This window comes from Zalophus californianus, chromosome 3 (genome assembly GCF_009762305.2).
Source record: "Zalophus californianus isolate mZalCal1 chromosome 3, mZalCal1.pri.v2, whole genome shotgun sequence".
In the NCBI taxonomy this organism is placed as follows: Eukaryota; Metazoa; Chordata; class Mammalia; order Carnivora; family Otariidae; genus Zalophus; species Zalophus californianus.
The window spans coordinates 168,635,990-168,650,153 of NC_045597.1; the positions used below are offsets into that span (position 1 = coordinate 168,635,990).

At 37.8% G+C, this 14,164-nt stretch overlaps 1 protein-coding gene across 4 annotated transcripts in view; it reads left to right on the top strand.

Annotated features, from left to right (window-relative positions):
- The window catches only part of UNC80 (unc-80 homolog, NALCN channel complex subunit), a 225,023-nt gene that overhangs the window by 152,876 nt on the left and 57,983 nt on the right, over window positions 1-14,164 (top strand). For 3 of the 4 annotated variants that reach the window (XM_035726865.1, XM_027590728.1, XM_027590729.1), the window contains 6 exons: window positions 1,567-1,753; window positions 2,375-2,506; window positions 4,185-4,328; window positions 7,517-7,617; window positions 8,611-8,697; window positions 12,559-12,742. In XM_035726865.1, the coding sequence (XP_035582758.1) occupies window positions 1,567-1,753; window positions 2,375-2,506; window positions 4,185-4,328; window positions 7,517-7,617; window positions 8,611-8,697; window positions 12,559-12,742 (835 nt within the window). The remainder of the gene's footprint in view (window positions 1-1,566; window positions 1,754-2,374; window positions 2,507-4,184; window positions 4,329-7,516; window positions 7,618-8,610; window positions 8,698-12,558; window positions 12,743-14,164) is intronic. The other variant, XM_027590727.2, reaches the window with a different exon arrangement.

Below are 14,164 nucleotides of genomic sequence, written 5' to 3' on the forward strand. Positions count from 1 at the left end.
TGGCAGCTCTTATTTCCTTGTTTGGGCTTTGGTCTGTTCTTCATTTTGTTGATCATTAGTATCATCATCACAGATATCACTCTGAGACCTCAGATCTTACGTACTCTAATATATCAGTGCTGCATGTAATATAATTCATAAGCAGTTAAGTTTAGAAACACTGTCCATTCATAGAGAAGAACCAAGAATGTGTGCCTTTTGCAAAAAATGAGTGCAAAATATGCCTTTTTCACTTGTTGAATTTTCTGAATTACAAGAATAATGTAGAAAATATGGAAAATCAATAAAAGGAAAAGAACATGGATATGTTCTTTGGCCCAAATCCATGACTATCTTCTTGCACAAATTCCCATGGAACTTAGGGCAATTGGTATATAAATATTAAAGATTTTTTGATACACCACCCAAAATAGCCCCAGGAAGATTTTACCATTTTACCCATATACAATAGAACAGGAAAGTGTGTCATATTTATTCAAATTAGCTAGTATTATTTTTTTTAATGCCACTTTGAGTGGCAAAAAACAAAGCCATTGGTTTTTTTATTTGTGATTCTTTAAAAAGTCACTTGGTTGTATGAAGTTAGGTTGAACATTTTTACACATCGCACTTTTGCTAGGCATTTCTTTGGAGAACTGTTTGAGCTCTTTACCTGTGAAAATGTTTATACCATAAATTCAGCTTCTGAATCACTGGCATAAGGATCTTGGATTTGTCTCCTGTACAGACAATGGATTCATTTGAGCCAAGTACATTCTCTATCCCAAGTTCGCAAGGAATTTGAAAGCAAGACCCCTGATTCTATATCCAGTTTTCTTTCTCTCATTCCACAATTCTTACCTTAACTTAATATAGTAAATCAGCTTAACCCCTGGCATGCAAATAAATTGCCACGTGGCCCATCTAATGCCCTTAATTGCTACTGTGCCATTCAGCATAGGAAAATGTTAGTCTTATGTAAAGATCCTGTATTCAACCTCAGTAACCCTATCAACTCTCATAATTTCTATTCACTTTGTTTCTACAAATATTGTTAAGTATTTGCTGTGTGCCACTCTATTTATCTACAATAATTAAGTATTTACCGTGTAGTAGACACTCGAGATACAAAAACGAAATAAATCATATAACTAAATGGTTTATGTGAGAGGTCCCATCCCTCCTCCTCTCTCTGGTTCGCTTTTATTAACCTATGACATAAATGACCTTTATTTAAAACCATTTCAGAAAGTTGTGGGAAGGAATAGAGTATTAAAATTCTTTATTTGACTTGAATGTTTAAAGACTGGATCATTGATATCACCCCAAATTCTAAAGGTGAAATCCCACAACTTACAGATATTCTTGAAGAATTATTCTGATTGAATGAAAGTGAATAGCTTAGTTACACACAACCTGGAAACCTGGCAGAAAAACAACCAAATGGCCATGGAACTAAATCATGGGTGCCCTTCCATTTTCTGAGGACAAAGTGCCACACTTGTGTAATTCTATGGCAATACTCTTTATGCCTGTGACCTTGTAGAGCAGTTTCTATAAAATAAATTGGTCTTCGTGTCTCCACAGAAATCCTTTTCAGCCCGGGCTGTGTCCCGCTCCCATCAGAGAGCAGAACACATCTTAAAGAACTTGCAACAGGAGGAAGAGAAGAAACGTCTTGGTAGAGAAGCCAGCCTCATCACCGCCATCCCCATCACCCAAGAGGCTTGCTACGAGCCCACCTGCACACCCAACTCAGAGCCAGAAGAAGAAGGTGCCCCCTACACACGGGACTTCCTGGGGGGTCTAAGTTACAGGAATGGAAAGGACTAGCTTTGAAATAAACATTAACAATTTTATGTGACATGAGGTGATATGTACCCTCTGACTCTCTCTCATCTCCTGACACTAGCAAAAGAAAGAGGAAAGTTGTTGTGTTCTTCATTTTTGGAGTTGGCCTGTTTCTAGAGGAGGGAGTTAGTCACATTGAATGAACCAATATGATAATGGACCAAGCAGTGATTATGATGCAGAGAACAGCTAAATCCAGAGTGTGTATTAAAGTAAATGCAGTCAATCTTTCATCATTAAAAATGGGGTTAGTCCATTAACTATCAACCTTCACAAATGGCAGCCAATTTGTTGGTTGTCATCAGGAATAATTTACAAACCATTCTAATTCAGGGATTCTCTGCCCTGCTTTTGTGAAATCTGTGAGAAGAATTTTCTGTCTGTGTTTCTAAAAGATTTTTTTCCGTTCGTTAAGTACACTCTAAATTACTTAAGCCTTACGCTCTGAGGGCAGTATACACTCGTGATGTAAGTGCAGTTACAGTTGTGATGATGACAGCTTTGTTACAAAACCAAAGGTCACGGTCCCCATTTTCTTTGCCAGTAGAAGAAGTCACCAATCTGGCATCCCGTCGACTGTCTGTGAGTCCGTCCTGTACCTCCAGCACTTCCCACAGGAATTATTCCTTCCGCCGAGGGTCAGTCTGGTCTGTGCGTTCAGCTGTTAGTGCTGAAGGTGTGTCCTCTTAGAAATGTGTTATTTATTCCTCATGACTCGTGTGTGTTTTGAAACATTTGCCAGTTAGTATTCTTATTACACTTCGCTGTCTTCATTCAATAACTTGTTTCAGGACTTGAAGTTCAAAAAACAAATATTAGATTGAGTGGTACCCTAAAAAAAGTTTTTTTTTACCCAGCAATTGTCCTTTATAAATCGGCTCTATTTTAATTACATTGCAAATAATCCTATTGCTGCAGGTTTTCAACCCTGGCTGGCACATTACAATCAAGTGAGGAGTTTAAAAAAATACCCAGGCCACACCCAAGACCAAATCAAGATTCCCAAGAATGGGACCCACACATCAGTTTTTAAAATCTACTTGGGAAGGAGATTCCAATGAGTGGCCAGGCCCCAGTAGGATGCTTTAGGGTGCTGTTCTGGAATAATTTAACAGTCAAAAGAAGACCAGAGTTCATGCTACTCCTATAATGAAATCTGATTCTAGAGTGGGGGCGGGGGGGACATGATACCCTTCAGTTCCAAGAATTTCAAAAATGTGTTTTCCCTAATCATGAATAACTGTCTGGGACTCACTGCTCATGATTACACAAATTTCATCACCTGATTTATAAAGTCATTAAAAAGTTGTACAGAAACCCGTGGTCCTCAACCCTTGGCTGTATAACCCTTGGAAACTTCAAAAATGACCAACGCTAATTAATCACAACTTACAGGGATTGGGCCAAAGTCTCATTTATATTTTTTATAACAGATATAATTTTATTGAGGTATGATTCGTGTACCATAAAATTTACCATTTTGAAGTATACAATGCATTGGTTATTATGCAATATTATGCAACCATTATGCAATAGTTAGCACCTCTAACCATTAATATTTTAGAATATTTTCATCGTCCCAAAAAGAGACCTTATACACATTACCAGTTGTTCCTCATCCACACTTTCTGACTCGGACAAGAAATAATCTATCTTCTATTTCTATGGATTTGCTTACTCTGTACATTTCACATAAATGGAGTCATAGAGTATGTGGCCTTTTGTGACTGGATGCTTCCACTCAGCATATTTTCAAGGTTCATCCATGTGGTTTCATGTATCAGTTCTTCATTACCAGATAGTGTTCCATTATATGGATATACTGCATTATTAATTCACCAGTTAGTGAACATTTGGGTTGTTTCCACTTTTGGCTATTCTAAACTATACTACTATGAGCAGTTATGTACAAGTTTTGTGGGGTAAACTGCCAAGCTATTTTCAAAAGTAACTGTGTCATTTTACATTCCTACCGAAAAGTATGATTGCTCGACATACTTGAGTAGTCAAAATAATCTTGAAAATGAAGAGCAAAGCTGGAAGACTCACATTTCCCAATTTCAAAACTTAACTGCAAAGCAGCAGTAATCAATATTGTGTGGTATTGACAGTAAATCAATGGAATAGAATGGAACAACCAGAAGTAAACCATTATATTCATGTTGATTTCATGTTTGAAAAGGGTACCATGAAAATCCAATAAGGAAAGAATAGTCTTTTCAACAAATGGTGCTAAGACACCTAGATATCTATAACCAAAAGAAGGTTAAATAGGAAAGCTTTGAACTGAGAAATGGTGTTGCATTAGAATTACAATACTGAGAAAAACACCCCGATTATGTATCTCTCTTCAGATGAGGAACACACCACCGAACACACACCAAACCACCACGTGCCTCAGCCTCCACAAGCAGTGTTCCCAGCATGCATCTGTGCAGCAGTGCTCCCCATCGTTCATCTAATGGAGGATGGTGAGGTGCGGGAAGATGGAGTAGCAGGTATCATTTTGACTAGTAAAACCATCAATAACTCTAATAAAATACTTAAGCTGTTATCTGATGGAGGATAATGGGGTGCTCTTAAAGATATTAACTATTGGTCACATGTTGAATTGTTTTATGTACATATTACAATTATAGATTCACAGTACACTCTGGTAACATTATCACTGTCTTCATCCCCTTGTCCCACTACCTTTATGACCAAGAAATTGCATTTTAAAATAAATACTTGGATCCAGGAGTATTGTTGATGACCAGAGAACCAAATAACGTTTATTTGGCCACATGAAAATCAAATAGTAATTCTGGCCACCTTAGAAATCTTATTTATTACCTTGACACCACCAATGCCAACCGTCCCACTTGATTACCTTTCCAGATGTACTACTTAGAGAGAGTATCATACAGTTTCACTTATTTGTGGAACATAAGGAATAGCGTGGAGGACATTAGGAGAAGGAAGGGAAACATGAAGGGGGGGAAATCGGAGGGAGAGACGAACCATGAGAGACGATGGACTCTGAGAAACAAACTGAGGGTTCTAGAGGGGAGGGGGTGGGGGATGGGTTAGCCTGGTGATGGGTATTAAAGAGGGCATGTTCTGCAGGGAGCACTGGGTGTTGTACGCAAACAATGAATCATGGAACACTACATCAAAAACTAATGATGTAATGTATGGTGACTAACATAACATAATAAAATAAAATTTAAAAAGACAAATAAATTTAATTTCAAATTCTAAAAAATAAATAGAGTAGTTGCAAAATGAAATGATAAACTGGGAGTAAAGATGAATGATGTTTGTGATAGACAACAGGTTAGTATTTTTAATGTTGTTATTTTAAAAAGCCTTAGAGCTCAATAATGATGTTTTTAAACCCCACTAGAAAAATGAGCAAAAGATATAAATACACAGACCAATGGTCAATAAGACCTGTAAACAACATTGTTGTTTAAGAAAACAATGAAATTTTACATTTCATCTGAAAACGTGCAAAGATATTTTCATTTTTTTACTTTATTTTTTTATTTGAGATGGTTGACATACAGGGTTACCTTAGTTTCGGGTGTACAACACAGTGATTCAACTTCTCCGTATGTTATGCTCTGCTCACTACAAGTGCAGCTACCATGCAAAGATTATTCTAAATGGAAATATCCATAGTTGATAAAGATTCAGGCAAAAAAGAATTCTCACGCCTTGCTGATGGAAGTATGGAATTCAATACAAGTACTCTGGAACAAAGTTTCACAGTATGCGTCAAATACCTTAATAAGTGTGAAAGCCCTTTGATACAGATTTTGACTTCTAGCCATTTCCTAGGGCAATAATGAGAACTATATATGGTCTTTATAGGATGCTGCACAGTGTACATTATTTAAAATAACAAATATTAGAGAAGAGTTTAAATGTCCAACAAGCAATTAGTTAATCATGGCACCTCTATATGACAGCATTCTGTGTATGTTAGAAATAACATTCTAGAAGAATATTAATGTTAAAAGTTTTTAATATATTGCTAAGTAAAAAACTGAGTACCAAAGAATATTTTCTGCATATTATTTAAAAATACATGTAAATATATATTTTACATGTATGAAAGGGACACACTGCAAAATGTTTCTAGTTGTTTCTGTGATTGGTGGACTAACCAGTCTTACTTTTCTGTCTTTCTGTATTTTTCATGTTTTAAGTGTTAAATTGCCCTACTTCAGCAATTAGAATAAAAATAATATACAAAGATAGTTTTGCAATCAATTTCAACCTAAGAAAAACCCACACCTGTTTTAATTATTTATAAAGACACATGAAAGCTAAGGCTTATATTTATCTATCTCTTGTTAATATTATTTATTTATATAGTTCATATTTTTAATTGGATGGGTGGTTTTCGGAAGCAAAATATTGGTATCCTTTGTTTAAAATATAGGCTGAATGATAAATTCATGCTAAATCCTATATTTCTAGTTTAGAAAACTAAACTAATTAAACCCTTTAGACTGAAGATCCTCCAATGCTTATCCACTGCTCACTTCCACCCACCTGCTTTCCTAGCTTGGGCACTTCTAGGCAGTCTTGGCCCAATCATTCTCCCCAAAGAAGAAGCACTTTCTTCACATTAGCAATAATTTTTTATTCCTAAAACATTCTCATTAGAAGGGGGAGCCTAATTAGGATTGGCTTAACTACTTTATCTCACTGAGGGAGATACTATTTAAAGCATTCTCGTGAACAATAAAAGATCATCTCTAATTCATATGCATTCTAAACCAAAACGTATTTCCTAAAACCAAATGATTACTTTAGAAATTTCTCCATACAACCAACATTGGAATATGACTTTAATTTGATAAATACTCATCACTCCTAATATTAGGGTAATTTCCAAAACAAAGATTCACAAATATATTCTTTCTTTTTAAATGGAAATATAGTTGATATATAACATTGTATTAATTTTAGACATACAGTATAATAATTTGATATATGTTTATATTATGAAATGTTACCACAACAAGTTTAGTTAACACCCATTGTCACCTGTAGTAACAATTGTTTTCTTATAATAAGAACTTTTAAAATCTCCTGTCTTAGCGACCTTCAAATATGCAAGGCAGTATTGTTAAGGGTAGTCCCCAGGCTGTACGTTATTGACCCAGGATATATTTATTTATCTTATAATTGGAAGTTTTTACCTTTGGACCACCTTCACTCATTTACCCCACCCCCACCTCTGGCAACCACCAGTCTGGCCTCTCTGTCTATGAGTTTGGTTTATTTTAGATTCCACTTGTGAGATCATACAATATTTGTCTTTTTCTGTCTGATTTATTTCCTTTAACATAATGCCCTCAAAATCCATCTTCATTATCACAAATGGCAGGATTTCCTTCTTTTAAGGCTGAATGATAGACTGTTGTAAATCACAAATGTGTTCTTTACAAAAGCAATTCTAAAATCTCAAGACTGTCCTATACTTTTTCGTTACTTTTTTTTTTATAGGTGAAAATGTTCAGAAATAAGAGGCAAAGAGAACAAATATCTACCTTTCAACAGAAAGAGTTCACAGAACCTTGTTAAGGCAAAAAAGAGAAACTAATTAAAGCTTAGTAAATTGTTTGAATAGTGTACCTAACACTTTATCTCTATTTAAGACAAATGATCAATATCCTCTCTTCTAAAGTGAGTGCTGTGGCCCAGCAAGTCTTATGGAATTGTTTGATTGAAGATCCATCAACAGTTCTTCGACATTTTCTGGAAAAACTGACCATCAGCAATAGACAAGTAAATTCCTCTTTCTTTAGAGTACAGCCGTTTAGCTATATGTGTGAACACTGTTAAAAGCAAACAGTGGGCTTCACAGCGCTATGCATAGGACATCAATGTCTGACACAGAGCAAATAAGTGCTTTAGGTAATGTTAATGATGAGCAGTACTAAACTTTGCTGTTTTCTTTCAAATTGGTCCATTGACTGATGTCTCCATATGTGTTTGGTACAAGAGTAGTGATGACCCTAAGATACTGAAAGATTTTCAGTCTTTTAGACAAAGATTAAATTCGGTATAGTGTTCTTAGTAATGGGTACATTTCCTGAATTCTGATTGCTTAGTAGTCTGTGATGCAGGTAGGATTATTAGAATATGTTGAAACTGTCCATTACTCAAATCTAATTTAGCAAGCCACCTGTAAGAAGATTATGCGAGATAAAAGTAGTTTTCTGAGCAGTGGCAAAATACACTGATGATTAAAAAGTATTTGTTCATTTCTGTGTTATGGTCCTATTTGTTGGAAGAATTAAGTCTCGTTTCTGAAAGCTAAGGTTAATTACAGACATCTCTATTTATCCTCTCTCGACCTAGCTTTATCTCTTTGACTCAAAACCTAGGAAGCAGACCTGTGAAGTTCATTAAAGTGCATTTGTTAACTGGCTTCTCAAGATAGGTCTGCCTTACATTTTCATCACACGTGGAAGTGATAGCAAATAGAGTTGACTAAATGTATTGCTTTCCTAAGATTTGCCTATGACCAATAGACACAGTCTAAATTTTTATTAAAAAAAAAACTTGTCTAATTCCATAGTTTAGCTCCTAAGAGAAGGTATAATAGTTGGTTTAAATACTGTTTAATAAGTATCACATATACTATATTAAAATGCCAAACATAATGGAAATTAACAAGAGGGAAGAGTAAGAGCCTCCCCCACTTTTTAAGAAGTTAATTTTATTTCCTACAGCGTGGCCACTGAATGAGATGTAGAAATTCTCTTCTTCTTTCAGGATGAGTTAATGTACATGCTGCGCAAACTTCTCTTAAATATTGGAGACTTTCCTGCTCAGACGTCTCACATCCTCTTCAACTACTTGGTGAGTTTTCACCTCCAGTAAGTTAGAAGTGTTCATTTCCAATTAGGAAACAGCAAGATGAGGAAAAGGTCCTAGGGAATTTTTTTCAATAAATTTCCATTAATGATGTGACTGAAGGTAGATCGTGGTCAGCTATATTCACCATTGTTTGTATGGGGAAGCCCCTCCTGACACACTACTTGGCATGTGGTGGGCACTCAATGTCAGTGTCATCTCTGTCTTCCTTTGGCATTATACAACTTGCTTATGTTAGTTCTTAATTTTGGTTTTCTGTTGAGAAAACTTATATGACATTTTAGTCGTTTTCCCCTTTTCCTATCTCTCTTTTCAAATACACACACACACACACACACACACACACACACACACACACACACAGAGGCAAATATTGCCCTAGATGGAAAGTATTTGTGAGTGTATTTTTCCATAGCAACTATCTTTGCTTTAAACCACCCAGACAGCTCCTTCCTGAACCCTCCAGAATTGACCAGTTTCTTTAGGATCTCCACCTTACACCCTAAATGGATACGCAGTTTGGGGGCTCTCGGCTCAATGCCTCTTCTTTGAAACTGCACCTTAATCCGGATAGATGGCTGCGTGAATGTCTGTGTTGGGAGGACTTCTTCTTTCTCCCTTACTGTTGTCAGTCTCCTAGCAGGTAGAGAAAGAGAAGAGGTATCCACATGGCTCTGTAGCAGAATGAAAAATTTAACAGTACAGCTCCTGTGTGCAGAGAAATCCTTTCTCTTATCTATGACTGATTTGGTTTTTCTCCTGAGTGCCCACCAGCTGGTTGACAAGGAAAAGAATATAAATAAGTGTCCAATCCAGTTTTAAGTTCAGACTGATAAAAAAATATAAATAGTAACTTTGGATAGTGTTCAGTCTCTCTTGGCTAAAAATATTTAGTCTCTAGGAATTCTCCTCCCTTCCAACTTCTTTCATCTCCAAACACTACGTGGGGTTGGAGAGAAAAAAGATCTTTGTTGTTGGAAGGTGGAGGAGGAAGAGCAAAATATCCTCCAGATGGAAAAGTCACTTTGAGAAGGAACAACGAAGCAAGCCACTCCATACCATTCATATGGAACTGTACTCAGAGTAACTTACTGACAGGGAAGATGGGGCAGACACCAATCCAAGGGCTAGGCAGCTATTTTCTAAGTCCAGACCTTAATCCACAGCTTTTATAGAGCAAGCATGGTGGTGAGGTGTAAGGGTAGTTATCTAAAGTGGCACCATCTGTGTGCCAGAAGGAAGCTCAGAACAAGCCTTCCAGCATTCTGGTCAGGACCTGCATCCCCCTCCAAGAGGCCTGGGACACGTAGCGCCAAGGGAAGTCACTGAATGGACATGAACAAGATGGAGGGCCAAGATCGGAGTCAGTATTGTCAGCACTCCTACATTTATTCAGCATTCTCTCTCTTGTCCAACGTTTGCTCTGGCTCCTCCCTTTGTGAGACAATTTTCTTTATCTGGCCGGTTGCTAGATGCCTGGCTGGTGCAAACCAAAGCCCATGGCTGCTATGACTTGGGGTCTTCGGGCTCCCAGTGGTGCTTGCTGGGAGACAACCTCACCTCAGCTCCTGCTGGTGCTAAACACCCCTCTAGGTTCTGGTTGCATGTCCCATATGTCTCCAGCTTAGGAAGACCTCTGGCTAGAGCATTATGCTCAGTGACACCAGTCTATGGCAATTCTATCCAGAAAGCTCTCCAGCCAAACTTTCTGCTACTTCTTGGTCCTGTGTACACTACACAAAAGCCAAAGGTAGGATATCAAAGCCAAATGTCAGGGCCTTACTCAGGTTAAGTATGTGCCCTACCATGTTTGTGTGGCGTTGCGGTTGGTATCGAAAGGCCCCAAGGTGAACTTCTGTCAGAGACCCTAGCAGAGACTAGAGGCAAAAGCCCCTTCAGTGTGTCTGCCCATTCCCTCGGGTCCCTGGGTAGGAGAGATACTTATCTGGACAATTGCTCTCCATTGTCCTTCAGCCCTGGGATAAGACGATGGACATTTCATTTCCTGTCTGCCATACTCTTCCCTGTCAACTCCAAATAAGCCTTAATGGCAGACATAGGTCTTCCCAGCTAGGTAATTGACAAGCTAATAGAGAAAAGAGCTGGCAACACTTTGGCTTTGCTGTATAACCCTGTTTTGCATGAATATAAATTCCTATTTTTGCATTTCTCTCTAAATCCTTATCTTTCCCCAAATCCCAAGTACATGGATGCCTTGAAGGGACTAGAAAAGCGGTCTTCTAGTCAGAATGGCAAAACAGTGAAGGGTAGAGTCCTTTTTAAACCATTACCCATATTATATACCTCTTTTTTCTAAGGAGTGTTAAGGATATGTATAGTGGGCATGTTGGGACCACTGACCCATCTCTTCTAATTTTGTTAGGGACTGCTTAACTTTGACCCAGCGGTCTTCACCTTGGGGTTTGAGCCCATCTGCGGGTATGTGAAAACTTTTAAAGGGATTTGGTGCTCAGATAGTTTTGAGGAATAAATCTCCAAATCCTCAACTTCAAATAGGCAGTAACACTTCATGAGCATGCCTGCCATCTCAAACATCATTCCCCTACTGTCCTCAAGAAAGGCCCACCCTGAGCAGCCCAGACATCACCAGATGAATTGACAGATGTGTAAGACAGAGAAAGAATCTGATATACTGCATGAGTTTTAAGGAAGCCTCATTTCTGATGGATCAAGGCACTTTAAATCTATAGGACTTTCAGAACAGGGTTCTGTCCCTGTGCTTTAGTAAAATCACCTTTTTGCACCACCACCCCCTGCCAACAGACACACACACACACACCCACACACAAACCCATAGGACTTACCACCTTTTCCTATCTTTGATAGATTTCTCCTAGGGGTAAGTTCTGGCACTCATTAGGGTGGTTAGCCTTCAGAGCCACCAAAGCAGATTAGGTTAGTGACCCTGTAGGCTGATTCAACACAACTAGAAAGTTTTCTAGGATTAAGAAATTTTTCAAGAAACAATCAATAAAGCCATGGGTGGGGAAAACTTTGATGTTATTTCTTTATGATTTTGTTGTGCACCGTTGAATAAGGTAGTTAAAACTTCTTTCATCAAAATTTGTTGAAATACACATTCCAATTACAATCAGCCTTTTATTTCAATGTAGAGAATGTTTAATATATTCTATTAACCAAAAAAAAATTACCTTATGATGAGACATTTTATTTTATTTTTTTAAAGACTTTATTTATTTGACAGAGAGCAGGGGGAGTAGGAGAAGGAGAAGCAGGCTCCCCACTGAGCAGGAAGCCTGATGTGGGGCTCCATCCCAGGACCCTGGGATCATGACCTGAGCTGAAGGCAGATGCTTAGCTGACTGAGCCACCTAGGCACCCTGATGAGACATTTTAAATGTCAACCTAAATATGTGCAAAAGGACCCAGAGCTTTTCAAGATTTTAGGGGACACAAAGAAAAATCTGTTAAGGTCACCAATTTAGCCAAGTACAGTGTTCATTGGTTCAGACCACTAGACATAATCCAATCAGCAAATACTGTTTCGGCAAACATCTCATAGAGATTAATCTGGGGTGGCCTCAGCACCTGAGCTACCAAGCGACTTGAAGCCTGGAAAAACAATCTTCTGCTTTTGTCTTAAATCACCATTTCCGTGAAACACAAAAATGTATGGCAACCTGTTCTGGTTCGTTTTCCAGTTCCACCCTCTCTTGCTTATGGCCACTGAGAAGTACTAGAGGAACCGTTAAACAGAGAATATGAAGACAAAAAAGAATATTTGATTAAGGAAACAAAAGCCAAGGAAATGAGAATGTTTGCTCAGGATTATCATGGTTTTGTGACCTCTTCCTGTTCTTTTAGGTGGGATTAATCATGTACTTCGTGCGGACCCCCTGTGAGTGGGGGATGGATGCCATTTCGGCCACCCTGACTTTCCTGTGGGAGGTGGTGGGTTATGTAGAGGGACTGTTCTTCAAGGATCTCAAGCAGACCATGAAGAAGGAGCAGTGTGAGGTAAAGCTGCTGGTGACCGCTTCCATGCCAGGTAACCCACTACCGCTGTTGGATGACATAACTTTTCTCTTTGTTTAAGAGTATAAATAACTCTTTTAAAGTCCAACCGCCTCTTTCATTCATGAGAAAAATTTCAGCGTCCTGACCCTGGTGTTGGGGGCTTCAAAGAATTTTTGTTTAATACAATCTGAAGAAATACAATAGACCCTTTAAAAGTCAGCGATTGCCAGATGAAAGGGGGAGACATCAGAACCAATCCACATGAATCAGTCCTTGAAGAGCGGCCAAGGTTGAAGATGTATTTAAGTCTATAGCACAGGGCCAGCTGAACGGGGAGCCTTTCTGAATGAATGTTTGGCACTGCAAGGGGAATGATACTGTTTGCATGGCATGGACCCCAGATCTTTGTAAACTCTATGAGAGATGGCTTTATGAAAAATTGGAAAAGGGACAAGCAGGAAGAAAGGAGAACAACAAAAGAACATGAAGTGTGATGTAAACTCAAGCTACGGTTCCTTTTCACTCCTGATAGCTTGCTTTTCTTTAGGATAGAAACTCTTCCGAGTCTTTATCCTGGTGCAGTGACTAAGAAAATATGAGATGATCCACTTATTAAAATAAAGAGAAAGGCACAATTATGTAAAGATGAGAACACAGGGTGTGCAATGTAGAGGCCTGCATTAAAGTCATGTTACTGCCATTTATTAATACAGTTAGTATTAGCTAAAAAAAAAAAAGCACATCATTTTTCAAGCTTTCTTTACTCATGGGTAAAACAAGGATGTGATTCATACTGCACAATCATGAGTAATCAATGCATTTACGTAGATAAAATCCTTGCTGTCATACCTGACTCATAGCAAGCATTCCATAAATGGAAGTTGTGTATTTATATGTTCGATAGGTTATCCAACAAGATGATCAGTTTTTATTATAGCAAAGAAACTCATGTTGTCATTCATAGGCTTAAAAACAGCTCATTAAAAGCCAAAGTATATCATGATCTTCACAAAGACTTACAATGAATGAATGAAGTAGAATAAGTACTAACTCCCTAGCCAAGTAGAACACAGAAAATGTAAATTTAAACTGCATTCCAGGTACGTGTCATGGTTTTGCTAATATCTCTTTTTATATTTTCTCAACCATTACTGCGTGATCGTCTCATTTAAAATACAGGGATATATTACTTGTTGCAACACGTGTTTGAATTCTGACTTTTCTGCTAAATAAATGTGTCTTTGACTAAGTTACTTCTAAGTTCTTACTTGTAAGAGTCCATTTCCATTGTTTTCTCATTTGTAGAATGAAAATAATAATACCCATACCATAGGGTTGCTGTGAGATTTAAATATTATGCACATAAAATACATGTCAAAGTATTGGGAACTCCATAAATGGTAGCTTTTGTTATTTAGTCAGGAAATAAATTTAAAACATCTATTTTAACTAT